We start from the raw sequence: 26,755 nt of genomic DNA on the forward strand, positions 1-26,755 counted from the left end.
AGTATTTTTGACAACATAGAAAGGGACAGCTGAGGACCACAATACCATGTCTTGAGCACTAAACCATAAAGACCGCAAGCAAACCAGCAAGAGGTTCAGTCCAGATTCTGAGATAATTCACACCAAAGTGCCCAATGTTCCAGTCAACTCCAGTTGAAGGGTAGGATACCACTACTGGTGCACCAGATTCACAACATACCTTACAGTGCCCACTGTAGCACCAGGACAAATTATCACAGAAATAACTTAATTAGAAGAAAGAGATACTTTCAGCAACTCAGAAGATGATCTGATGGGGGTTACAAATATTCAGAACCTATTTCCATCACAGATATTAAGTGGTGGCTTTCCATCATTTGTTTTCTATTTTTGTCTAAATATCGTTATCTCCACATACAAGGATTCAGAACTAGCATTCTTGTCTCTGTGCCAGGAGGTCGAGGGAGATGCTCTGGGCAACATTTAAACACCAAAGAAGCCAAGTGTGCAGATTGGAAGAATATGTCTGACTACTTGAACACAGAAGATAAAAAAAACTCACCAGATTATTTTTACTCGGTTTTCATTGGAAACAATAAAGAACGTCTGTTTTTTTGTTTGCAATTCAAATGAAAATTAATTACAGTCACTTAGAATACAGCAGGCAATGCAAATTCTGTTGTTATGATAGTGTTTTCAGGCTTCTCACTGTACATGAGATCAACTTCCACTCAAGGACTTTATTCATCCATTTCTGGTATTTTTGAAACATTGTTTTACTGTCAGTCATACTTGCATTGCATGATTACTATTAGTTGCTATTGTAAGCACTTAACATTATTTATAAAGTCTTATATTTTATTGAAGTTTACATTTAATTGGTTCAAAAATGGGTTGCTTACAGTCTAGGTCACTCTTGGGAATTTTGATATATAATTGTGATAAAAACATGAGTGATTGCCATTGCAGATATCCCCATGCTAGACGTTACAACAGTTTTGGAATGTATCTACCAGTGCTATGTGAAAGCAACTCCAAAATTAATTCCACAGTCCTGCTGTATCCACACAGTCCTGTTTCAAACATATATCCAACTTTCCTTTATGGGTTATAATTGTCTCTGTTGAAGAACTCTCTTGTAAATGTTCTCCATGATTCATCAATCCTCTGGATAAACAAGTTGCTCCTAACCTTCCTCCTTATTTTCTTACAACAGCTCATATGTATATAACTTTAACATATTAATACATTCCAAGGCAGTACACGAGTGTATTAGCACACAAAATTTGACACAGGCTGCATCAGGAAATATTAGGGCAGGTGATCAAACACTTTGCTGAAGAGATCAAGTAGCATCTAAAAGCAGCAGAGAGAGGAAGAAAGATTTAGGGAATTTCAGAGCTTAAGGCTGAGTTAGCTTGAAGGCACAGCCACTAGTTGTAGAGAAATTAAAGTTAAAGAGGCCAGAATGGAAATAGTGCAGTGATACTACAGGATTGTAGGGATGGAAGAAGTCACATAAATAGAGAGAAGCAAATTCATTGAAATTCAAACGCACAAACACTTTTCTTTAAGTCAAGTTGCTGCCAGAGAGTGAAGGTGGTTTAACAAGCTTAGAAGTGACAGGTAAATGGATCTTGGTGTGAGCTAAGATACAACGAGCTGAATTTTTGATGAGCTCAAGTTTGTTGACAAATTCCTGACCCTTTGTCACCATGATTAACCACCACTCAGAAGCAGTTTTTATCTCTATCAAAACTCAACGTTAAAATCCCCTTCAAAGATTTATTTGGTTCACATGGAAATACTAACAGTGTTTCAAGTCTCTTCTCATTAACACAGTCTCCATTCTCAACATAATCCAATTAATTGCTGTACCATCACTTCTGCATAGGGGACTGTAAAACTTCACCATCTTACTTCTGGCCTAACCAAAATTCAGTACACATTTTATTAGTTTATGCTTTTATTTATAGAGCTGAAATTTACTGCAGACGTTTTCTTAGTGGCTTTATCTACCACTTGGGTTAATTATGTATTTGAATTGCTGGCTATCTTTCCATTGAGTATATACTTCCGTTTCTTGTTTTTTGAATTAAAGTGGTTGAATTGCATCTCCACATGTATGTCTTCTCTGTTAATCTTTTTTTGAAGTCTTCCTTAAGTATTTCCTGGTCCATGTGAAGGTTGTCTGTTAAAGTACCCACTTTTGGATTATCAACAAGTAGGGAGAAACAAATTCATTGAGGGATTCACACTGCCATCCAGGAGATCCCAAATGCTGCAGCCATGACATACTATTCATCCTGTTATCTTTAATGTGGTTTAAGTAACTACTTAATTATTTATTGAATTATTCATTTTACATTTTTAAACATGCTATAAAGCTTGTCACCAGTTCCTATACTATTTTAAACTATAGGAATAGACTTTAATAACTTACTAGGTATGATGGCCCAATTGTATTATCATTAGACTATTAATCAAGATTCCCAGCTAATGGTCAGAGAACCTGGCATCAAATCCTGCCATGGCAGAGAGTAGAATTTGAATTCAATTGCAAAATCAAAAGTTAGAATTAAGTGCCTAAGTGTTGCTAATTGTTGAAGGAAAAATATATCACTCATGTCCTTTACGGAAGGAAATATGCCAACTTACCTTTTCTGGCCTACATGTGACTCCAGACCTCAGCAATGTGGGCAAATAACAATGGACATTAAATGGCAACATCCAAATTCTATGAATGAATAATATACTCAACAAAGAGTTAGCTACTTCTGGATCTAAGTTTGCTCAAAGAGCTAGAAGGTTCATTTTCAGATGTTTCATTACCATACTAGGTAACATCATCACTAAGCCTTCAATGAAGTGCTGGTGTTTTGTCCCACTTTCTATTTATGCGTTTAGGTTTCCTTGGGTTGGGAATGTCATTTCCTGTGTTGATGTCATTTCCTGTGTTGGTTCTGTCATTTGCTGTTCTTTTTCTCAGAGGGTGGTAGATGGGGGTCCAGGTCGATGTGTTTGTTGATAGAGGTCCGGCTGGAATGCCAAGCTTCGAGGAATTCTCGTGCATGTCTCTGTTTGGTTTGTCCTAGGATGGATACATTGTCCCAGTCAAAGTGGTGTCCTTCCTCATCTGTATTACAAGCTGCATTAGAACATTATTTCAATGAGCCACCACACACTGCAGCACAGAGGAACTACAAAGACAGAGGAAGATTACCTATACAGTGTATTCAAAAAGAACAGGTAACCAATGAATACAGTCCACTGATTTCTCAGCAACAAACTCAAACAAGCAGACAAAATATGTCCAGAAATCCCTGTACTCTCCCCTACATCAAAGACATCTCGGAAATGTCTGCCAGACTACTCAGATCTCTTGGCATTATGGTAGCCCACAAACCCACCAACGCACTAAAACAGCAGCTAATGAACTTAACAGACACTATATAGACAACAAGCAAAACTAATGTCATTTACAAAATACCGTGCAAGAACTGTAACAAACACCACATTGGACAAACAGGCAGAAAACTAACCACCAGGCCACAAGAACATCAACTAGGCACAAAAAAAAGACCCACCATCACTAGTATCCTTACATACAGATGAGGAAGGACACCACTTTGACTGGGACAACACATCCATCCTAGGACAAGTCAAACAGAGACACACATGAGAATTCCTAGAAGCATAGCATTCCAATTGGAACTTTATCAACAAACACTTTGACTTGGATCCCATTTACCACCCCCTGAGAAAAAGAACCGGAAATGGCATCACAAAAACAGGAAATGACATCGCCAACCCAAGGAAACATAAACACATTTTAAAAAGCGGGATATAACACCAGTGCTTCACCAGAGGTTCACTGATGATGTTACCTAGTATGGTGACAAAATGTCTGAAAATGAACTTTCCAGCTAAGCAAGCAAACTTACATCCAGAACCTCAACCTGAGCTATAAATCTTCTCAAGACTCACCAGGTAGCTAGTTCACTTGAAATACAGTAAGAACGAATTCATAAAGAGTAAAAAAGGCATAAGAGCACCACCTTTCTTATTTACCAAAATTTCTGCACTAAGATGCCTGGCTTTATAAAAATTTTTGATCAATGTGGAGCAAATTGGACTTGAACCTGGGCCATCTAGCCAGGGTTAGATACACTACCATTGTACTGCAAGAACCCCTACCTGGCTTTATATGCATCTGAAGAAAAACTAGTGGACCCAAATTACAGTGAAACTGTTTCAATGGCTGTCCTTAATCATCTAACTACTCTTCCACTGCAAACCTTGTAAAATTAGATTAGATTACTTACATTGTGGAAACAGGCCCTTCAACCCAACAAGTCCACACCGACACACCAAAGCGCAACCCACCCAGACCCATTCCCCTACACCTAACTCTACAGGCAATTTAGCATGGTCATTTCACCTAACCTACACATTTTTAGACTGTGGGAGGAATCCAGAGCACCCGGAGGAAATCCATGCAGACACGGGGAGAATGTGCAAACTCAACACAGTCAGTCGCCTGAGGTGGGAAATGAACCCGGGTCTCTGGCGCTGTGAGGCAGCAGTGCTAACCACTGTGCTACCATGCTGCCCACACGGTGCATCCTGCTTAAGTCTGGAAAATTTAGAATTGAAACTGTAGACTTCAGGTCATTGTGAAGTACAAACAAAAATAAAACTTATACGAAGAGATTATTCACAAACTGCCAGCATCCAGTCATCCCACAGGAGACAGTATCCTTTCCTCCAAGATGCCTCAGGATCTTGTATGTTTCAATCAAGTCACTTCTCACTCTTCCAAACTTGAGTTGCTAAAAGTCCAGACTGCTCAACCTTTCCTCAGAAGACAACTCACCTGTTCCAGGTAATAGTCTAGCAAACCTCTGAAATTAATCCAAACCATTTACATTCTTCCATTAATACAGGGATAAATACTCCAGATGTGATCTCAACAATGTCCTGTATAACATTCTTACTTTTGTATTCCATTCCTGATAAGATCTGTTAGCTTTCTTCATTATTTGCTGTACCTGTATACTAACCTTTTGTGAGACATGCGTTAGGACACCTGCATACTTCTGTATCACAGCACTCTACAGTCTCTGATGTTATACTTCCTTTTCTAAATTATTTCTGCCAAAATGGGCAATTTCACATTTTCCCACATTATACTCCATTTGCCAGATCTTTTCACACTCACTTCATCTCTTTATATTCTCTTCACAACTTACTTTGCTACCCATCTTTGTACCATCAGTATATTTAGCAACAATAACTTTGATTCCTTCATTCCCAGTCATTAATATTAATTGTAAAATGTTAAGGCCCCAGCATTGATCCCTGAGATAGACAACATCTTGCGCACATGAAAAGTTTAGGTATTCCCTTTTGAACGTGACATTGAATTGATGTTCCGCTGCTCTCTGGTGAACCTAAAAGTTCCAAAGAGTCATACGGGACCCAAAAATCTAACTTTGTTTTTTTCTCCATAGATGCTGCCAGACCTGCCGAATTTCTCTGCCACTTTGTGTTTTTATTTCAGATTTCTAGCAACTGCTGTATGTTGCTTTTATTCAAAAGATCGATGTTGCAGAACCGTAGGCCAGTCATCCCAGGCTCTGGCTTCTGGATTAGTGGTGCTGGTAGAGCACACAGTTCAGGCAGCATCCGAGGAACAGTAAAATCCACGTTTCGGACAAAAGCCCTTCATCACCCAGACATCCCGGACGTCCATCTCTCATCACTATTTTGAAGGATAAGTGAGCCATTCCTTAAACAAACAGACCAACAGATTCAAGAAGAGCTTCTTCCTTGCTGTTATGAGGCCTCTGAATGGACCTTTCAAATTGAAAATTTAATGTTGGGACCTCACTCTTTGTGCACCTTCTCCACAAGCACGGTGACTTGTGTTTTTTGCTCTGTTCTATCACTCTTCTGCACTTTGTATGGTAATGATTTGCCTGTACTGCGCACAAAACATGATGTTTTCACTGAACCTAGGTACGTGCGACAATAATAAATTAAATCAAATTCTGGTGTCCTGACCATCGCACCTCCCTCCTATTTTGAAGAAGAGTGAGTGAATCATTCCTGGTGTCCTGGCCATTATCACTATCCTGAAGAGTAAAGGAGCCATCCTTGTCGTCCTGGGTCATTATACATCCTTCATCCCTATTTTTGCAGAAGAGTAGGCGAGTCATTCCCCGTTGCCCCTCGCCACAAAAGAGGAATATCTCTCTGTCTGTTTATCACAGGAGAGCCTGCTACGTGCGAATTGGTTCTGGGGGGCTGGGGTGCGCGACCACACGGTGTGTGCCAGTGGGGGTGAGGGTGTAGTGTGTGGCAGTGAGCGCCGCTGCTTGTGTCGCTGTTGTCAAGGGCAGTGTTTGTGACAGCAGAGCGGATACATTGTGGCGGCTGGCGGTGGGGGATGGGGAGCAGTGCACCCCCTCCTCCGCACCTCCACACTGCCAGCACTAGGGGCGCTGGCGGGCCGGCCTCCGCCAGTTGGGAGCGGGGCGGCCGGGAGCGAAGGCAGTCCGCGGCAATCGGTTAACCGCTGTCACGGTTCAGACCCGGGGCCTGGTCGCCGGCTGCTCGTCGACGGTGTGTTGGAAGGCGGGCTCGATTGCTTTCCCCTCGCTGTGTGTGTGTGCGCGTGTGCGTGCGCGCGCCGGTCGGGGCGCTGCTGACGCCGCCGCCGCCGCCGCCTGGGCCCGGTCTCTAAGATGGCGGCCGGCGTGGAGTCGCTGGCCGGCCCGAAGCTGCAGCTCACCGAGGCGGTGGAGCAGTACCGAGGCCTGTCGGAGAGCGACAAGCATTGGAGGATCCGCCGGCAGTTCATCCTTCGACACATCCAGAATTACCCGGGAAACAGGATGGAGCAGCTGCTCGCCCTCTCCATGGTCTGGACCAACCATGTCTTCCTGGGCTGTAGGTGAGTGAGAGGGAGCAGGCCCCGAGCCCCGACCTCCAGTCCATCCTTCACTCCACACCATCCTTCACTCCACACCACCAGGATTTCACTATATGACCGACTACCGCCGCTCCTCCTCCTCCTCCTCAGCCCCCTCGCTTTCCCTTGAACCCCCTCTTGTCCCTCCTCATTCCCTAACTCCCTCTGATTTATCCTCAGCTCTCTCATCTCATGATCCTTCTCTTCCCCCTCCCTCCAGATACCCCCAACCCCAAATCAATCATTGTTAATCCCCTCACTGTCCCTGACCTCCCCCAAAACCTACCCATTCCTCTCTACCTTGATTCCCCTCAACACTCTCCCACCTTTTCCTCACCAACCCCTATCTTCCCTCTTTCTCACCACCCCCTATCTTTCCTCCTCTTTTCCTCACCACCCCCTATCTTTCCTCTTTTTTTCCTCTCCACTCCCTGTCTTCCCTCATCACCCCACCATAAGAACTAGGAGCAGGAGCAAGCAATCCGGCCCTTGGAGCCTGCCCTGCCACTCAATAAGATCACAGCTAATCTTTTCGTGGACTCAGCTCCACCTACCTGCATCTTTAACCGTATTCCTTTATTTTTCAAAAACGTATCTACCTGAGCTTTATAAGTGGTTACTGAACTAGTGTCAACTACTTCCCTGGGCAAGGAATTCATTAGATTAACTATCCTCTGGGTGAAGAAGTTCCTTCTCAGTTCAGTTCTACACCTTCCTGCAATCTTGAGGCCATGCCCTCTTATCCTACTTTCACCTACCAGTGGAAACATCCTATCTATTTCTATTTCTATTTTATCAATTTCCTTCATAATTTTATGTTTTTAATGATTCCCCCCTAATTCTCCTGAATATAATCCCAATCTACTCAGCCTCTCCTCATAAGCCAACCCCTCAACTCTGGAATCAACCTCCTCTGCACCCCCTCCAGTGCCAGTACATCCTTCCTTAAGTAAGGAGGCCAAATCTGCACACACTACTCCAGTTGCGGCCTCACCAGCACTTTGTACAGCTCTAATGTTATCTCTCTGCTTTTAAACTCAATACCCTTAGCAATGAAGGACAAAATTCCATTTGCCTTCCTAATTACTTGTTGTACCTGCAGACCACCCTTCTGCGATTCGTGCACAAGGACACCCAGGTCCTCTGCACAGCAGCATCTGCAACTTTTTACCATTCAAGTAATAATCTATTTTGCTTTACTCCTACCAAAATGTATGACTTCACATTTACTAACATTGTATTCCATCTGCCAGACCTTTCCCCACTCACTCAGTGTTCCTCTGCAAAGTTTCACAGTCCTCTGCACACTTTGCTCTGCCTCTCATCTTGGTGTCAAAATTTGCCGATGACACTATACATGTGGTCCCCAACTCCAAATCATCTACAAAAATTGTAAATAATTGTGGTCCCAACACCGATCCTTTAGAGACACCACTAGTCACTGATTGCTAGCCAGAGTAGCACTCATTTATCCCCACTCTTTGCTTCTTGTCAGTCAACCAATCCTCTATCCACGCTAATACTTTACCTCTAACACCATGCACCCATATCTTATGCAGCAGCCTCATGTGCAGCACCTTGTCAAAGGCCTTTTGGAAATCTAGATATACCACATCCACTGGGTTCCCAATTTCCACCTTGCTTGAAATGTCTATCAGTGCAATTATTGAATCCCTCCACCTTTGAGTAATAGATTTGTGAAGCATGGCCTACCCTTCATGAACCCATGCTGCGTTTGTACAATGGGACTATTTCTTTCGAAATGCCCTGCTATTTCTTCCTTGATAACAGACTGAAGCATCTTCTCCACTACAGAGGTTAAGCTCGTTCTATAGTTCCCCATATTTTGTCTACTTCCTTTTTTAAACAGTGGTATCACATTTGCTACTTTGCAATTTGCTGGGACTACCCCAGAGTCCAGCAAATTTTGGAAAATTACAGCCAGTACACCTATTTCTACCGCCATCTTTCTTAGTACCCTGGGATGCATTCCATCAGGGCCAGGAGACTTATCTATCCTTAGCTCCATGAGCTTACCCAACACAAGCTCTTCCGTAATAATAATAATTGTTTCCAGGTACTCATCTTACCTTCGCTTCTTCGTCACTGACTTGACCCATTATTAGTATCCTCCACTGTGAAGACCGATGCAAAGTATCTGTTCGGTGCCTCAGCTATTTCATTATATCCCATAACTAGCTGCCCTATCTCATCCTCTAAAGGACCAACATTTACTTGAGCCACTCTCCTTCGTTCTGTATATCTATAGAAATGTTTGCTATCTGTCTTTATATTCCATGCTAGTTTTCTTCCTCATACTCTATCTTACTTTTCTTTCTAGCTCTATTTGTGGCTTTCTGTTGACCACCTTCCCTTTTCTTTCCCTCATCACCCTACCACCTTTCCTCTTTTTCCTTCATTGTCCTCTGATCCCTTTTACCACATCTCTCTTCCTTCTCCCTCACATTGCCGTCCTTGCCACAAGTCTCCCAGGTGAAATGTGCCAGGGCTGGGCAATGTCCTTTTCTTAAAAATCTTTGGCTGGGCTTTTTAATAGGAGTTCTGTTTACCCTGACACACTAAGGGATAGGTGGGCAAGCATACATCCCAGAATGGGATGCTGTCGGTCCCTTGAATTCACTGGGTATGTTTTCAGTGTCTGTATTACAGTTTATCTAAAGCCTGCTTTGACATTCTGCTATTACTGAAAGGTGAAGGGATTCAATAATTGCACTTATTTTGTTCAGAGGTAACTCTTGAGGATAGTCATTCTGTTCTGAAGTGAAAAAATTTGCAGAGTTAGTTACCAAATGTCTCATGCTGTAGTTAGAAAGGAAGAAATTTTGAATTGCTTCTTTGCTGTTGTATAACATTGTAATTTAGCTTTGAGGAAGTAATAGTTTTGTTTCATAAATGAAAGTGTTTTTTCAGAGTTGAATGGAATTGGTGTACCTGTTAACTGAGGGCCAGGTATTGGTTGCTAAGTAAATCGGTCTTAATTTGATAATAGACAGTGGGATTTATTGTCAGAGAGCTGATCTTTCCAAAAACAATGTCTGCTTTTTGCTTTGTTATGATTATTGGTTCCCAGTGTTTCTGGGTATGTGTTGTAGTTTCTAAATGGAAACTATAAAGTTGGAGGACTAATTAATTAAAATTCAAGAAAAATATTTACAATACAAAGCAACAATCTCATTAAACATATACAAATCTTGCAAGGATCAGCAGGAAGGATCTTCACCCTGGCAGAGGGGTGTGGAAACGGGTTATACAGTCTCAGAATAAGGGGCAGGCCATTTAGAACTGAGGTGAATTTCTCTACTTGGAGGATTTACATGCACCAGAGGCTGTGGAGTCTCAGTTATTGAGTATATTCAGAACTGGGATTGATCTACTTTCACATGTTAAAAACATTGAGAGATAGGATAATGCAGGAAAATGATGTTGAAGAGGAAGACTAGCCATGATCTTATTGACTGGTGGAGTGGGCTTAAAAGGTTGAAAGACCCATTACTCCTCATGTCCAGATATTATTTTAACTCGGGTGCCTCAAGCAAAACAAGACTAATTGATTGAGATTTTGTCCCCCTCAACTTGTATTCATGACCACATTTGATGTCACCCAAAGCAAACTATCCAGAAACTCACAGGATTAGTTTATGCTGCTCTATGTTGCACCTGCCCCAAGTACAGTTGCGATGGTCTATGGTAGACACTACCTCCCTGGTCCTACACTCATCCCTGGAACATCTGGATAACAAGGACACCTACATCAGGCTCCTATATATTGACCTTATCTCAGCCTTCGATGCTATAATTCCAACCAAACCCACCTCCAGACACAGATCTAGGACTCTGACTCCCCCCTCTGCATTTGGATCCTTGATTTCCTGACCCACAGACTGCAATCTGTAAGGATAAGTGGCAACACATCCTCCTTAATAATCCTCAACACCAATTCCCTGCAAAGTTGTGTACTTGGATGCTTACTATACTCCTTATGCACTCACGACTGTGTGGTCAATCTCAGCTCTTATTCAATTTGTAAATTTGCCGATGACATCACTGTAATGGGTCGAATCTTAAACAACGACGCAACAAAGTACAGGAAAGAGACAGCTTAGTGAGATGGTATAAAGACAACAGTCTATGCCTCAGTGTCAGCAAAATGAAGGAACTACTCATCGACTTCAGGAAGTAGAATGTGGAACACGTCTCTGACTGCATCAATGGTGAGAGTTGGAGGTGGTCGAGTGTTTCCTAGGAGTAAATATCGCCAACAGTTTATCTTGGTTCATCCACAGCAACACTACAGTCAAGAAAGCATACCAATGCCTCTACTTCCTCAGAAGGTGAAGGAAATTCAGCATGTTCACAATGACTCTTACCAATTTTTATAGATGCACCATAGAAAGCATCCTATGCGGATGCATCACAGCTTGATATAGCTCGTGTTCTGCCCAAGACTGCAAGAAATTAGAGTTGTGAACGCTGCCTAGCCATCATAAAAACCAGCCTTCCTTCCATTGACTGTTCACACTTCCTGCTGCCTTGGGAAAGCAACCAACATGATCAAAGAGCTCTCCTACCCTGGTTATACTCTCTTCCATCCTCCATTAGGCAGAAGATAGAAAAGTTTGAAACAGATTCAAGAGCGATTTCTTCCCTGCTGTTACCAGGTTTATGAACGGACCTCTCATACTAGAGCTGACCTTTCTCTGCATCTTCTCTATAATTGTAACACGATATTCTTCATTCTGTTTTATTATCCTGATGTACTTACGTCAGGTATGATTTGTCTGATTAGCAAACACAGCAATACTTTTCACTGCATCTTGGTACATGGGACAATAATAAATTATATCAAATCTGAGTATCTTAAGTTAGCGAACCTACACTTAAGAACCAACGGTTGGTTCCTGTCAAATGTGTGCAGCAATAGCTGAAGCCTGACTAATATCCAGTCAAGCCTATAGCATTGGTGAATTTGGTTTTAGCTAAAACCACCATGCTCAATACAACGTTATTGGGCTGCTGGATTATTGAAAGCTGAATGGGAAGAATTCCATCACTTAGGGATTAATCTTTTGTTCTGGGTGCCATTAATCTTTATCCCATAGAATTCTAGTCTTCTCGTGGCTGTTTTTCCCATATGTTTCTATTTGCTTCTACAGTTATTGTGTATTAGAAAGTTACATTTCATATTTAATACAGTATTTCTGGAGTCTTGTTGGTTGTGTTCAGTTCCTTTTTGCTGTGAGAAATGCGAATTGTTGGTCTTGTCCAACAACAGTGTCCTGAAAAAAACTGTTGAATTACTTGATTCACTACTGGATAATGAGCCTGTCACAGATGGTTAAATGGATTCTAATTTTCCATCAACAGTCTTGTCATTTTGGAGTTATCTCAACCCCTAACGGACTCTGCTGTTTATCTTGTACATTAATCTTAAAACAAATGTAGATTTGAGTCCTCAGACTTCACTTAGCTTTCAGGAGCTTTTCACAAATTTAAACATCCACTGTGGCTGCAGTGTCTGTAGGGACCTCTTGGACTTGCTATTTAGAATAACAATCCAAGCTGGTTTTGTGCAAACAGCCTCACGTCCACATCCATATTTCCCATGAGAGCACATATCAACTTGTTTTGGACATATTTCATAATTCCTTCATAATTTCTGGTTCAAAGTCCTGGAACTCTAAACCAGATAGCAATCTTGTGGACTGAAGTGCTTCAAGATGAAGAGTCACCCTTAATTGTTTTTCCTCCAGGTTTTACATTACTCTGACAGAGGTAGTTTGACTTACATGTTCTTCTTAAAGACCAAAATCACGACTTTTCCTTTTAGTTATTCCAGGAACCTTTTAAAGCATTCAATATGTATGGTGTGCCAACCTGAAGAACCATTAATATTGTTGGTAGTTTCAGCTACCTGTATTCCTCCTGGGTGGGAACCGCCCATCACAGCTTTGAACCAATGGGTATCTTAGCATCAAACAAACTTGTTGTTAACTCCAAACTGATGTGACAGTACCTGAAACTTCTCCAAGGTGAAGTGGAGAATTGCAGTATGACAGCCTTTAAAGAGTACTGCAGGGTTACCATCTGCACTTCCAACTAAACCTTTTGCTTGAGAATGCAGTGCAAAGCTCTCTTCCTTCTGAACAGGTTAATTTATTCTTCTGATTGTGCGGCACACAGCATTCACTTTTCTAACTTCCGTACAGAAGGTTTCTTACCATGGCCTTCCAAACCAAATGCAGACTCGGCTGATGCTCCCATGTTATTTTTTGTTTTGAGCCCTGCAGTCGCATGTTATTATCTCTACCCAGAGGAACCTTTTTGAGCATGATTGACAGCATTTTTATGACAATAGGAAAACACAGATTTTTTTTTCATTATTTATAAGTTGAAAGTAATATTCAATGTAAATTACAAAGCGAGAGAATTTTTGATCACCTATGGAATAATTTAAATACACATTGACTTTGGAGGATGTTATTGATGGAATAAGGATGGCATGTGATTAGGGGAAATAAAATGGAATAGTCAATTAAGTGCTTTTTGTTCTTCATGCATTCTCCCTGTGATGTCTGAGCATTTCATCATTTGATGTTAAAGGGTGGAGCAACATTGGTGCTAAGAGCAGTGGGACCTGATGTCTTCCACATGGTGAATTTTTGGTTTTATATCTGTCCTGAGGTAATTGTAAAACAATTGAGCATCAGTTGTGACAACCTCCATGAAGACTGATAACTCTCAAAAAGAAGTTCAAACTTCAGTTAATAGCTGAAAGAATAACACCAGATTTCACATTTTAAAATATTTACTGTAACAAAGTCCAAAAGCTTTATTGATTAAGTATTATATTCAAAGGTAACTACCTAAAGCCACAGAATGAAATAATCATCTTCTTTTATCTTCAGCACAACTGAAAAACACATTTTGCACGATTCAGTATGTTGTTATTTAAGTATATGTTCAATTTTCCCAGAATCAGCCCAAGGTAATTTTTGTTTCAAATAAAAATATTGAAGTCATACTCAATACAAAGCATTAACTTGCTTGCCCTCTACACAGATGCTGCCAGACCTGCTGAGATCCTGTGCACTTCCTTTTTTAATTTGGATTTCCAGCATTCCCAGTACATTGCTTTTATTTGAATGATTCTTAACTCCTAAGGTTACTTTTGTTCTTTTCCTTTCCCAGCCTATTAGCTTGTAATCCTAGAATTGACCTTCATGTTGAAAGAGTATTATTGAAGATCTTCCTGTCATGGAAGCATGATGAGTCTTCCAGCTTCGATTCAAGTCCTTACAAATTTGATCTTTCAATCCAAGCGCAAGCTTCCCCTCCTGCTTTGACAGTAAACCATTGAGGCTTTCAGCCTTGAACTGTTCTGTCTCTGTCTGTCTTGTTTCTCATGCACTCTCTCTCTCTGTCTATGCCCTCCTTGTTTCTCCTCCACCCAGACAACTGACTGTGTGATTCAGTGATATGTCTCAAAGGAAAGCATGTCAGCTGACATCACAATTGCTTCCTCAATAAAGGTCCCATCTAAAAGCACTTTGGTTTGTCTCCTAGCATAAATATTTTGCATCCTCTTCTCAGGAGAAAGTGAGGACTGCGGGTGCTGGAGACCAGAGTTAAAAACTGTGGTGCTGGAAAAACACAGCAGGCCAGGCAGCATCCGAGGAGCAGGAGAATCGACGTTTCGGGCATAAGCCCTTCTTCAGGATTCCTGAAGAAGGGTTTATGCCCGAAACGTCGATTTTCCTGCTCCTCGGATGCTGCCTGGCCTGCTGTGTTTTTCCAGCACCACATTTTTCAACATCCTCTCCTCAGTAAAACAATCTAGATCCCCTTTAATCTGAAACAACCAAATCTCTCAGGCTTGCTGTCTGGCTGTCCCCAGAACAGGTCACATGACTCTTCATTTTTCAAATTAAAAATACAATCCCAAGAGCTTATAATTCAGCAAAATTGATTTGGGCTCCTTGCCTACTTTTCTGTATTCATAAAGTTAGTGTAGAGTTATTGCCAAGGAAGTTGGGTGGGTAGATGTTAGAGCGCATAAAGATTTGGTATCCAGTAGAGGGGTGAGTTCTTCTGCTTTATTTTTAAAATGACATCCATGCATTCAAATATACTCTTCGTACTTTCAAAAATTTTATATTCACAATACTTTTTAGACTTTGGGGTTATGTATAAACTTTTTAAAGTGACACCATTGATCAAGTTTTAATCAAAACATTTTCAGTAACAAAAAAAATCGTTGATGCAATTTTTTTTAGAATTAGAATTTCTACAATGTGGAAACAGGCCATTCGGCCCAACAAATCCGCACTGACCCTCTGAAGAGTAACCCACCCAGACCCATTTCCCTACATTTACCCCTGAGTAATGCACCTAATCTACACATTTCTGAATACTATGGGCAATCTAGCATGGCCAGTTCACATAACCTGAACATCTTTGGGTTGTGGGAGGAAACCCATGCAGACACCGGGAGAATGTGCAAACTCCACACAGACAGTTGCCCGAATTGAACCTGGCACTGTGAGACAGCAGCACTAACCACTGAGCCACCGTGCCGCCCCAAACAAAGATTTGTTTTGATTTCGAATAAACATCTTGGCTTAGTCACTGTGGAAGATTGTGGATTCAAACCACCGTGGACTTGAACGTAGTACTGATACATCTTTAGCATTGTATTTACGTAGCATATTCAGAACAAACTTGTGGACAAGGTATTAAGCCAAGCCCCTGTTAGTTTAAGTGCATATAAAAGATCATGTAGCACTATTTGCAGGTGATCAGTGCTGTCCTGGACAGCATTCCTTTCTCTCTCAATTTAAAGCAGATATCTAGTTATCTGCTAATTTATTGTTTGTGCACTTTTACAGTACACTTGACAACTGCTTTGCCCACATAACAATAGTGAAACTGTCCAGAAGTAATCTAGGATTTTCTGTGTATAGGCAATCTGTTAATCTATGGCTGTCTTTGTTTACTCCCATTTAGAAAGAATAGAAACAGTACTAACAAAATTACTATTATTCAGGAGGTTATAAAGAGGCATGTAGAAAATATCACTTTGTATGATTTTGGGAAAAGAAAATCATGATTGACTAGTTTACTGGATTTCTTTGAGGGAGCAAGTGGGACTAGATTAGGTTGGGATATCTTGTCAGCATGGACTAGTTGGATCGAAGGGCCTGTTTCCATGCTGTACATCTCTATGACTCTAAGTGATATATAAAGGGAAACCAGTGGATGGCTGTACTTAGATTTTTGGAATGCACTCGACAAGAACTTGTTGTATAGGGTTTACATGTCAGGATGATTGGAGAATTGGTTAGCTAACAGAAAGCATGAATAACTTAATTGGCAAGATGTGGCGAGTGGAATGCCCCAGGAATTGGAACTATTATAATTTATCTCAATGACTCAGATGAAAACCCTGAAGGTATGGTTGCTAAATTTGCTGAAGGTAGTAGAATGAGTTGTGAAGAGGCTATAAGGGGTTTGCAAAGAGAAATAGACAGGTTGAGTAAGCAAAAATTCAGCAAACGAAGTACATACTGTAGGAAAATGTGAATTTGTCCGCGTTGGCTGGCAGAAGGAAAAGCAGTTAATAATTTAAATGGAGAGAGATTGCAGAACCTAGATATGCAGAGGGATCTGGATGTCCTTATACCTGAATCATAAATTATTATTCAGGTACAGCAAATGATTAGGAAGGTAAGTGGAATGTTGTTTATTGCAAGTAGAATGGAATATGAGATATTTTGCTGCAGTTCTGCAGGGCGTTGGTGAAACTGCATCTGGAATACTGTGTACAGTTTGCATTTCTTTATTTAAGAAGGAATTTAAATTTGTTAGAAGCAGTTCAGAAAAGGTTTACTCAACTGATTTCTGGAATGAAGGGATTATCTTATGAGTAGAGGTTTGACAGCATGGGTCTGTGTCCTTTGGAGTTTACGACAATGAGAGAACTTGACAAGATAGATGCTGAAAGGATGTTTCATCGGCACTAGAACCAGGTGCCACACGTTAAAAATACGCCTATTTAAGATTGAAGGGAATTTTTTTTCTTTGAATGTTGAGCATCTTTGGAAATTGACTACAAAGGGCATTGAAGGGAAAAGCAGTCAATAATCATAAGGCAAAGGTAGATAGATGCTTAACTAAGAAGAGAGTCAAAGGTTATGGCGGTAGGACCACTGGCAGATCAGCTATGATCTTATTAAATAAATCGCTCATTCTTTACTTGCATTTTTATATCTAGGAAATACAGCAGACAACTTTTATGTCCATGTCTTGCACAAACAACAGTGATATTAGACCAAAGAACCAATTTTAGTAGACTTGGTTGAGGGATAAATATTGGCCAGGACACCTGGGCAAACATATTGTTTCTCTTTGAAGTAACGTCAAGTGATTTACTCCAACCATTTGAAGGAAAGGACTTTGGTTTGGCATCTCATTGGAAGGAATTTAAAAGATGCCTGTTTTGAAAGTTGTTACTTAGTCATAGGACCAAAAATATCTATCGATATGCATTTAAAGGTGTATGACACATGAATCAGTTGTAAAACACTGGATTTACAATTTACTGCAATTGTAATTGTTTAGTAGATATTTGTGCTTTTTATTTGATGAGCTATTTCTTGGTGACTTTCATTGGAAAGCACATATACTTTTCGTTAAATGGCAAGAGTGAAGCATTTGAATTTGGTCTTTGTTTGGGCTGTTGATATCTCACTTGAGACTCATGATTAAGATATATAAGGTTATGAGGGGCATAGATAAGTAGATGAGAAGGAAGGTTCCCCTTGGTGGAAGGATTGATCAACAGGAGGCATAGATTTAAGGCGAGGGGATGTGAGGAAGTATTTTTTCACCCAGAGGGTGGTGGGAATCTGGAACTCACTTGCCTGTAAGGGTGACAAAGGCAGAACCCTCATAACGTTTAAGAAGTATTTAGATATGCACTAATGATGTTAAGGCATATCAGACTATCAGCTGAGTACTGGAAAGTGGGATTACAGTAGTTAGATGCTTGTTTTTGACCAAGGCATGCTTGACTGGCTGAAGTGTGTCTTCCTGTGCTGTAGACCTCTATGTTTCACTCCTTTCCCCATGAAATCCCTACATATACTTTTTTATTATTCTAATTCATTATGTGTTGATACTTAATGCATAACTCTAAGTTCCCCTAAGAAGGGGGTGATGAACTGCTACCTTGATAGTTCCTGTAGCAAACAGTGCAACTACAGGCGGGTAATAAATACTGACCAGCTAGTGATGCCCACAGCTCTCAAGTGAATTTTAAAAAAGTACTCTCTAGCAGTGCTGTAAGGTGGGAAGTTTCTAGACTTTGATTAAGTAGTGATGATGTGCAGTCTGTGCAAGGTCAGATGGTGTGTAACAAATCTTGGGTCTAGTAGGTGTTGGCAATATCATTTACTGAAACATGAAAACATTGGACAAGATTCCCTCTCAGCTGCTAGGATGCGTTTGTCATGCTTTGGCAATTATTCCTGGTGTGTTCATGTTAACTTGCATGTGTGGTGGCGAAAGAGTGGGCCAAAACAAAGAGAAAGAATGTACTGTTGACCATGATATATTGATACACCTTTTATGTTCTAAATTTATTGTATTTTGCTATAATTTACCATGAAGTGTACTTATCAGATAAGAGGTGAAGGTGGTGATGGTGAAGTTATGCAAATAAATTTTGTTTGTTTTTATTAAAAGATACAGCCCAGACCTTTTAGAGAGAGTCTTTCGAATGGCTGAAGGTATTGATGTTGGTGATATTGGATCAATCGAGTTGGTTCCTGGGAGCGCAACAAACAAAAGATCCAATTCTGACAATGGTAAGTGAAAAAGACTGTCCTAATATGTTGGTATTTATAATATGGAAATAGGCAATTCAGACAAAACAATTAGTGCTCATCTTCTGTTCAAGCAGTATAGTCCTATTCATGTATTTTATAATAACTCCCTATTTTCATAAGAACATACAAACTCTGAACAATACTAGGCCATTGAGCCCCTGCTCTGCTGTTCCATAAGACCTTGGCTGATCTGATTGTAGCCTAAAATCTGTGTTCCCATCTTCCTCTGATAGCTTTGCATCCTTTGCTTATCGATCTACCTCCACCTTAAAAGGATTCAAGGACTCTCCTTCCACTGCATCAGTCCTTAAAACTAATGAAATTGAGAGCCCCTTTTTTTCAAGAGCTGTTTAAGAAGGGCGGTAAAGACAAGCCAGGGAACTACAGATCGGTGAGCCTGACCTTGGTGGTGGGCAAGTTGTTGGAGGGAATCTTGAAGGACAGGATGTACATGTATTTGGAAAGGCAAGGACTGATTCGGGATAGTCAGCATGGCTTTGTGCGTGGGAAATCATGTCTCACAAACTTGATTGAGTTTTTTGAAGAAGTAACAAAGAAGATTGAGGAGGTCAGTGCAGTAGATGTGATCTATATGGACTTCAGTAAGGCGTTCAACAAGGTTCCCCATGGGAGACTGATTAGCAAGGTTAGATCTCATGGCATACAGGGAGAACTAGCCATTTGGATACAGAACTGGCTCAAAGGTAGAAGACAGAAGGTGGTGGTGGAGGGTTGTTTTTCAGACTGGAGGCCTGTGACCAGTGAAGTGCCACAAGGATCGGTGCTGGGCCCTCTACTTTTCACCATTTACATAAATGATTTGGATGCGAGCATAAGAGGTGTACAGTTAGTAAGTTTGCAGATGATACCAAAATTGGAGATGTAGCGGACAGCGAAGAGGTTTACCTCAGATTACAATAGGATCTGGACCAGATGGGCCAATGGGCTGAGAAGTGGCAGATGGAAGGTAAAAACAATGACTGCAGATGCTGAAAATCAAATACTGGATTAGTGGTGCTGGAAGAGCACAGCAGTTCAGGCAGCATCCAACGAGCAGCGAAATCAACGTTTCGGGCAAAAGCCCTTCATCCTGATAAAGGGCTTTTGCCCGAAACGTTGATTTCGCTGCTCGTTGGATGCTGCCTGAACTGCTGTGCTCTTCCAGCACCACTAATCCAGTAAGTGGCAGATGGAGTTTAATTCTGATAAATGCGAGGTGCTGCATTTTGGGAAAGCAAATCTTAGCAGGACTTATACACTTAATGGTAAGGTCGTAGGGAGTGTTGCTGAACAAAGAGACCTTGGAGTGCAGGTTCATAGCCCATTGAAAGTGGAGTCACAGGTAGATAGGATAGTGAAGGCGGCATTTGGTATGCTTTCCTTTATTGGTTAGAGTATTGATTACAGGAGTTGGGAGGTCATGTTGCGGCCGTACAGGACATTGGTTAGGCCACTGTTGGAATATTGCTTGCAATTCTGGTCTCCTTTCTATCGGAAAGATGTTGTGAAACTTGAAAGGGTTCAGAAAAGATTTACAAAGATGTTGCCAGGGTTGGAGGATCTGAGCTACGGGGAGAAGCTGAACAGGCTGGGGCTGTTTTCCCTGGAGCGTTGGAGGCTGAGGGGTGACCTTTATAGAGGTTTACAAAATTATGAGGGACATGGATAGGATAAATAGGCAAAGTCTTTTCCCTGGGGTCGGTAAGTCCAGAACTAGAGGGCATAGGTTTAGGGTGAGAGGGGAAAGATATCAAAGAGACCTAAGGGGCAACCTTTTCACGCAGAGGGTGGTACGTGTATGGAATGAGCTGCCAGAGGAAGTGGTGGAGGCTGGTACAATTGCAAGATTTAAGAGGCATTTGGTTGGGTATATGAATAGGAAGGGTTTGGAGGGATTTGGGCCGGGTGCTGGCAGGTGGGACTAGATTGGGTTGGGATATTTGGTTGGCATGGACGGGTTGGACCGAAGGGTCTGTTTCCATGCTGTACATCTCTATGACTCTATATGTTCATAAGCTTTGTATTCTGAATAATTTCCCTTCAATGCTTTGCATCTGTCATTTGGGTAGGTTGCTGCGGACTGAATGTTCCGTGATTGCATGAAGCCCTTCTGGGTTTGTTAGATTACAAAACTAAATTGCACCAATAATTTCAATCTCTGAAGAGCAAAATTATTGAACCACCAAGGCACTTATTTCAAGTAACAGCATTCACTGTAATCTTTACTGAATTTTCAGTTTCTGCCAAATTGTGGGCAGTGTTGTTTCCTGGCCTGAAAATAATTATGGTTTCATGGTTGGAAGACAGAAAGAGAGGATGTTCTCCTCATTTTTTTCCACCACTTCCACCATATAATAAGCATTTTGGATCCTGCAGTAGACCTAGGTTCTGTCCTTACTCCATTTATGACATTTGGTTATTTTGCCATAATTGATTTTCTTCAACACCTGAATATGCTACCTTTTGAAATTAATTTCCCATCAAAAATTAATTCTGAAGTGTGTTGTCTGCAATAATAATGGTCTCCTACATATTTAAGCAGAAACTGATGCATTTAATGGGCAATTTTCAATTTTCATCCGAGTGCATGCTTATCCATAAGTGAAACATATTTTGCCAGTTGATTTATTAGGTCTGTGTAGGAATTCCACACAGTTTTGAGTACTGAGGGAGATTAACATTATTCTCCAGTTGCTGATCTTGCTTATGATCAAAATCAAAGTTGTGACATCAATGCTTCGGTATCTATTCTGTAAGCATCAGTCAGCTTTATTGCATTCATAAGTTCTGCTTCTCAGAAATTCCCACATCTAGAGTTACTAAAACTGTTTGGCTTAGTGAATGCCTGATAGTTTAAATACTAATTTGAGAAAATGTAATATTCAAAAGTATGGGAAAGATCCTGCTGTATACAACAGGAGTTGAGGTTTAATCCAGCATCTAGCTAAGTGCAGTTGCATGCTAAATGGAAGAAATGTGCAGCAAGTAACTTTGCAGCGTTTCTTTAAGTTTAACAAATAGCAGTTTTAATGAGGGAAATATTAACTGAATGATAGAACTATCAAAGTGTTTATTCTAAATCTCTGGGATTGATGCAGTGTTCCTAATAGACATATTATAGAAGAGAGATCATAAGAGAGTAGGGGTAGGCCATTCAGCTTTTGAGCCTGTCCTGCCAATCAATGTGATCTTGCCTGATCTGCACCAAGCCTCAACACCTCTTTTGTGCCATCTCCTTGTAGCTCTCACCTCAATATTTAAAAATTCTACTTCCTCTTTAAATACTTTCACTAATATAGCCTCCACAAATTTCTGGGCTTGAGAATTCTAGACATTCTGTACCCACTGAGAAAAGTAATTCCTTCTCATACTTTTAAATAAGTGTCGCTTTAATTTGTAACTATGTCCCCAATTTGGGATTCTGCCACTAGTGGGAATGTAACATAGAAAATAGGAACAAGAGCAGGCCATTCGGCTCTTCGAGCCAGGTTTGCTATTCAATACAATCATGGCTGATTATCCAACTCAGTGCCTCGTTCTGGATTTCTCACAAACCCTTTGATCCCAGCACCTTCCTGAAAACATCCAATGTTTTGGCCTCCGCTGTTTTCAGTGGTAGGAAATTCCACAAGCTCACCAGTCTGGGTGAAGAAATTTACTTCATCTCAGTCATAAATGGCCTACTGCAGATCCTTAGAATGTCACTTTGGTTCTGGGTTCTCTCAGTCATCAAGCATTTTCTTCCTGTTTGGTTCTGTTAGAATTTTATAGATTTCTATGAGATCTTCATTCTTCTCAACCCCTGTGGATATAATCCTAAATAATCTAGTCTTTCTTCATACATCAGTCCTGCCACCTCAGAAATCGGTCTGGTAAATCTTCATTGCTCTCCCTCTGTAGCAGAATATCCTTCCTCTGACAAGGAGATCAAAACTGCATACAATACTCCAGGTGTGGTCTCCTCAAGGGCCCTATACAATTGCAGAAAGACATCCTTGCCCCTATACTCTAAACATTCTATCCTGTCAAGTCCCCTCAGAATCTTGTATGTTTCAATAAGGTTACATTACATTCTTCTAAAATCACATGAATGAAGGTCTAACATGTTCTTGATAAATCAATTCCTTCATTTCCGGAATTAGCCTAGTGAATCACTTTTGTACTGCCTCCAGTGCCAGCATATCTTTGATTAAAAATGGGGACGGAACATTACATGTACTTCTAATGTGGCCTTACCAACACCATACAGTCGTAACAAGGCTTTCCCATTTTTAAACTGCAAGCCTCTAGCAATAAAGTCCAAAATCGCATTTGTTTTATTTAATTGCTACACTGCATGCTAACATTTCTGTTTCATGCATAGAAAGAGTCTGATCCCGTCTGTGATGCTCACTTTTGGAGTTTCTCTTTATTTAAGTTTTAGTTTGCTGTTGGATTCTTCCTGCCAAAGTGTTTGTCTCTCACTTTCCTAAATTAAACTCCGCCTGCCAAGTTTTTTGCCCAATCACTCAACCTATCTAAATTCTCTTGCAGTTTTCTTGTGTCCTTATCACAGCAGGCCTCCCCACTTATTTTTGTATCATCAGCAAATAATTACACATCACACTTTGCAACCCCCTTCCAAATCATTAATATAGATAGCAAATAATATGAGACCATAGGACTGTTCCTTGTGTCATTCCACTAGTTATTTCTTACCAAACTGAAAATTTCCCATTAATCCTGACTCTATCTCCTGCCCATTTGCCAATCCTCAATCTGTGTTTATACATTACCCCTAACACCATGAGTTCCTATTTTGTGCAGTACCTTTTTCTATGTGACACTTTCTTGAATGCCTTCTGCAAATACAATACAGCTGCAGATTCTCCTTTATCAGCTCTGTTTGTTACATGCTCAAATGACTCTAGTAAATTTGTCAAACATAATTTCCATATCCTTCATCTCCATGTCACCTGGCATATCAGATCATTTAGGAGTCTTATTCCAGAGTTACTCTTAAAACAAACTTATGCAATTTGACTGCAGAGAAAGGAGTCTGCACAGACAGACCCCAACAGGCATTGTCAAAATAGATATTTCCTTGACTCTAGCTTTTGTGTTCTGTTTGAAATGGTTTTAGCAATAATTGCATTAATACTAGCTGATGAGCAAAAGAGCAAGGAATATGTAGACGAATATGTATTGCTGAAGTTTCCAGACTTAATTCTTTAGAAATAAAAGATATAACTTGTTGATGTGCAAGGCAGGCAATGTTTTGAAAATATGAACTAACACGCTCGCTATCTGTGTCCATCTTCTTAGGTGAAAATCCAACAGCAAAGCGGAAACCGCCTTTATTTCGCCCTCGGTTTCGTTTTGAGCCAGTTGCATTTGTTAGCAGCAGCACCAAGGAGGAGGATGAAGTGAAGAAAAAGCCAAGTCAATCAGACAAGCCACGAAGGTGGGCAGATTTAGATGAAGATAATTCAAATTGTTTGATTAGAATGGAGGAGAAATCGGTAAAAGCAGAGTCTCAATCCACCTCAAAAACAAGCAAATCTAGCAAAAGTTCAAATGGCCCACTGGATCCTGCCACTTCTCAGAATTCTAACACGTGTGATTATGACTCCTTGTGCAAAACCATCTTCACAGATGGAGAGCAAGCCAAAAGTGGAAACTGCGTTAATGGGATAAGCTGTTTAAGCACTTACATGTCTAAAATACAGCAGAATTATTCTGCTAAATATGAAGCTTATCATTCCAATCCATCAGATCTTTATCCAACAATGAGGGGACCGGATTTTTCCAAGACCCCAGTTGCCAATAAACAGGGCTACAAGGGCCTGGGTTTCACACAGACCAAACGGTCGAAAAGTAGAAAATCTTCTAAGAAGAATGCCAGCAAGTCAGTCCTTCCAGAACCTTTGTCAAGCAAGGAATCTCCATCTGGTGGCTTTTCTCCATCTGCAATAAAGAGCAGACAGACTTTCTTTAATATGCTTCAGATATCTGTGTCAAGAAAGCTTAGTTCTATTGGAGGTTTCAGTAACCAGCTAAACCATAGTGACGTGCTAAGCAGCTGTATTCAGACATGTAAAACAAATCCTCAGTATTTCTACGTATCGCTGAAGGAGATCCCTCCAGCTGATGTACCAAAAAATAAGAAAGTCTTGACAGATGGCTATGCCTGTGAGTTGAGATGTCAGGGTGTCTACTTGGCTACAGGTTATGCTGGCAGCAAAATTGGAGCTCGCGATAGGGCCTCTGAGCAAGCCTTAAAATTGTTCCTTAAAGATGTGGTGGTTGAGGTTGTGAAGCGCAAGTGTAAAAGTAATTGTATTGATGATTTAATATTATGTGAAAAAAACACCCCTCGAAATGACATTCCTCCTGCTCTCAAAAAGCCAGATGAGAAAATCCCAAGCAAAGATACTAAAGATACAGCCAATAAAGGGAATGAAACAACTAAACAGAACAATCGGAATTCGAAGGATCTCAAAAAGAAGCACTGGATGGATTTTGTCATTTTGGAGACCGCAAAAAATGCTGTCTGCATTCTGAACAATTCAGCCCAATTTAACAGAATGACCGTGGATTACAAGTTTCAACTGACGCCCAGTCAGATCTGGCAATGTCGTGTTTTTGTTGAAGATCACTTTATTGCTGAGGCTTATGGAACCAAGAAGTTGGTGAAGCATACAGCGGCAGAAAAAGCTTTGACAATACTGAGGGAAACGCAACCTGTTGTAAAATCAAGCAAACCAGGAAACACTGATGCAGCCATCTCTCGAAGTGCAATTCTTGGAAGATCGGCTGAGGAAGCTCTTAAACAAAAGATCACAGAGGACAACATTGGCAATCAGCTTTTACGGAAAATGGGGTGGAAAGGAGGTGGTTTGGGGAAAGAGGGTGAAGGTATTGCAGAGCCAATCATTGTAAAAGAACAGTTCAAGAGAGAGGGCCTGGGTTTAGAGATGAGCAAGAGTGGTTCTAAATTAAACAAGCGTGATATAGAAGATCTTATCAAAAACTATGCCCGCTCGGATAAGCAGGAAGAACTGACCTTTTCCAAAGAGCTAACCAACGATGAGCGAATGCAAATCCATCAAATGGCTGCAAAGTATGGCCTCAAGAGTAAATCCTATGGAAAAGGAAAGGAGCGTTATTTGGTTGTGAGCAGAAAGGTCCGTGTAGATGATATTATGAACCAGCTTGCACAAGAAGGACAAGTTGGCCGATTTGAACTGGTAGTGCCCGGTTCTTCAACTTGATGCAGAACTCTGCCCAATTTTTCATTTTTATTTATGTGCAGATTTCTTCCGAAGTGAGACTTTCCCCCTGTAATCTGAATTCAGTTAATGTAAATGGTTTCTCAATTGCAATAGAAGTTTATCTACATCTATTATTTACAGTTTTGAAATCGTCATCAGTGAGGTAGATGTTCAAAACAAGGCATCCAAAATGAACTGTCTCAGTATTTCTGCATCACCTTTTTCCTTGTATAAAGATAACTGTCTGTGTTATTTACAAAAAATGGTAATAAACTGCCACTGTTCAAATTACTAGTGAGCTAATAACTGTTTTGATGTGGTTCATCTCAGTTAGGAGCAAGTGATGAGATACATTAAAATTATGACAGTTAAATCTTAAAAGTTAGTGTATATTTTTAAATCCCAGTATTTGTTTTTGATGGGGGGAGGGGTCTCTTGTTGATGTTCATGTTGCGCTAGGTTTTTGATTCTTATCACCATCTACACCACAGAGTGGAATAAAATGTAAGTCAAGACCTCAACTTGCTTCATCCTTTGTAGTCCCTAATCATTAATGTACTGGTGGAAACTGTTTGTAAAGAAATGATATTTTGGAACAGTTCTGTTTTGATTGCTCCACAGTGCAATATTTAAACTCCTAA

The 26,755-nt window shown here is 40.7% G+C and overlaps 1 protein-coding gene across 1 annotated transcript; it reads left to right on the plus strand.

Moving 5' to 3' along the window:
• Nucleotides 1-6,472: 6,472 nt before the first annotated feature.
• nkrf (NFKB repressing factor) lies at nucleotides 6,473-26,635 on the plus strand. Its single transcript, XM_072595517.1, has 3 exons — nucleotides 6,473-6,937; nucleotides 18,719-18,840; nucleotides 24,166-26,635. The coding sequence occupies exons 1-3, from the start codon at nucleotides 6,729-6,731 to the stop codon at nucleotides 26,112-26,114; spliced, it is 2,280 nt and encodes a 759-aa protein (XP_072451618.1). The 5' UTR covers nucleotides 6,473-6,728; the 3' UTR covers nucleotides 26,115-26,635.
• Nucleotides 26,636-26,755: the final 120 nt, after the last annotated feature.

Source organism: Chiloscyllium punctatum, chromosome 25 (genome assembly GCF_047496795.1).
Source record: "Chiloscyllium punctatum isolate Juve2018m chromosome 25, sChiPun1.3, whole genome shotgun sequence".
Taxonomy (NCBI): Eukaryota; Metazoa; Chordata; class Chondrichthyes; order Orectolobiformes; family Hemiscylliidae; genus Chiloscyllium; species Chiloscyllium punctatum.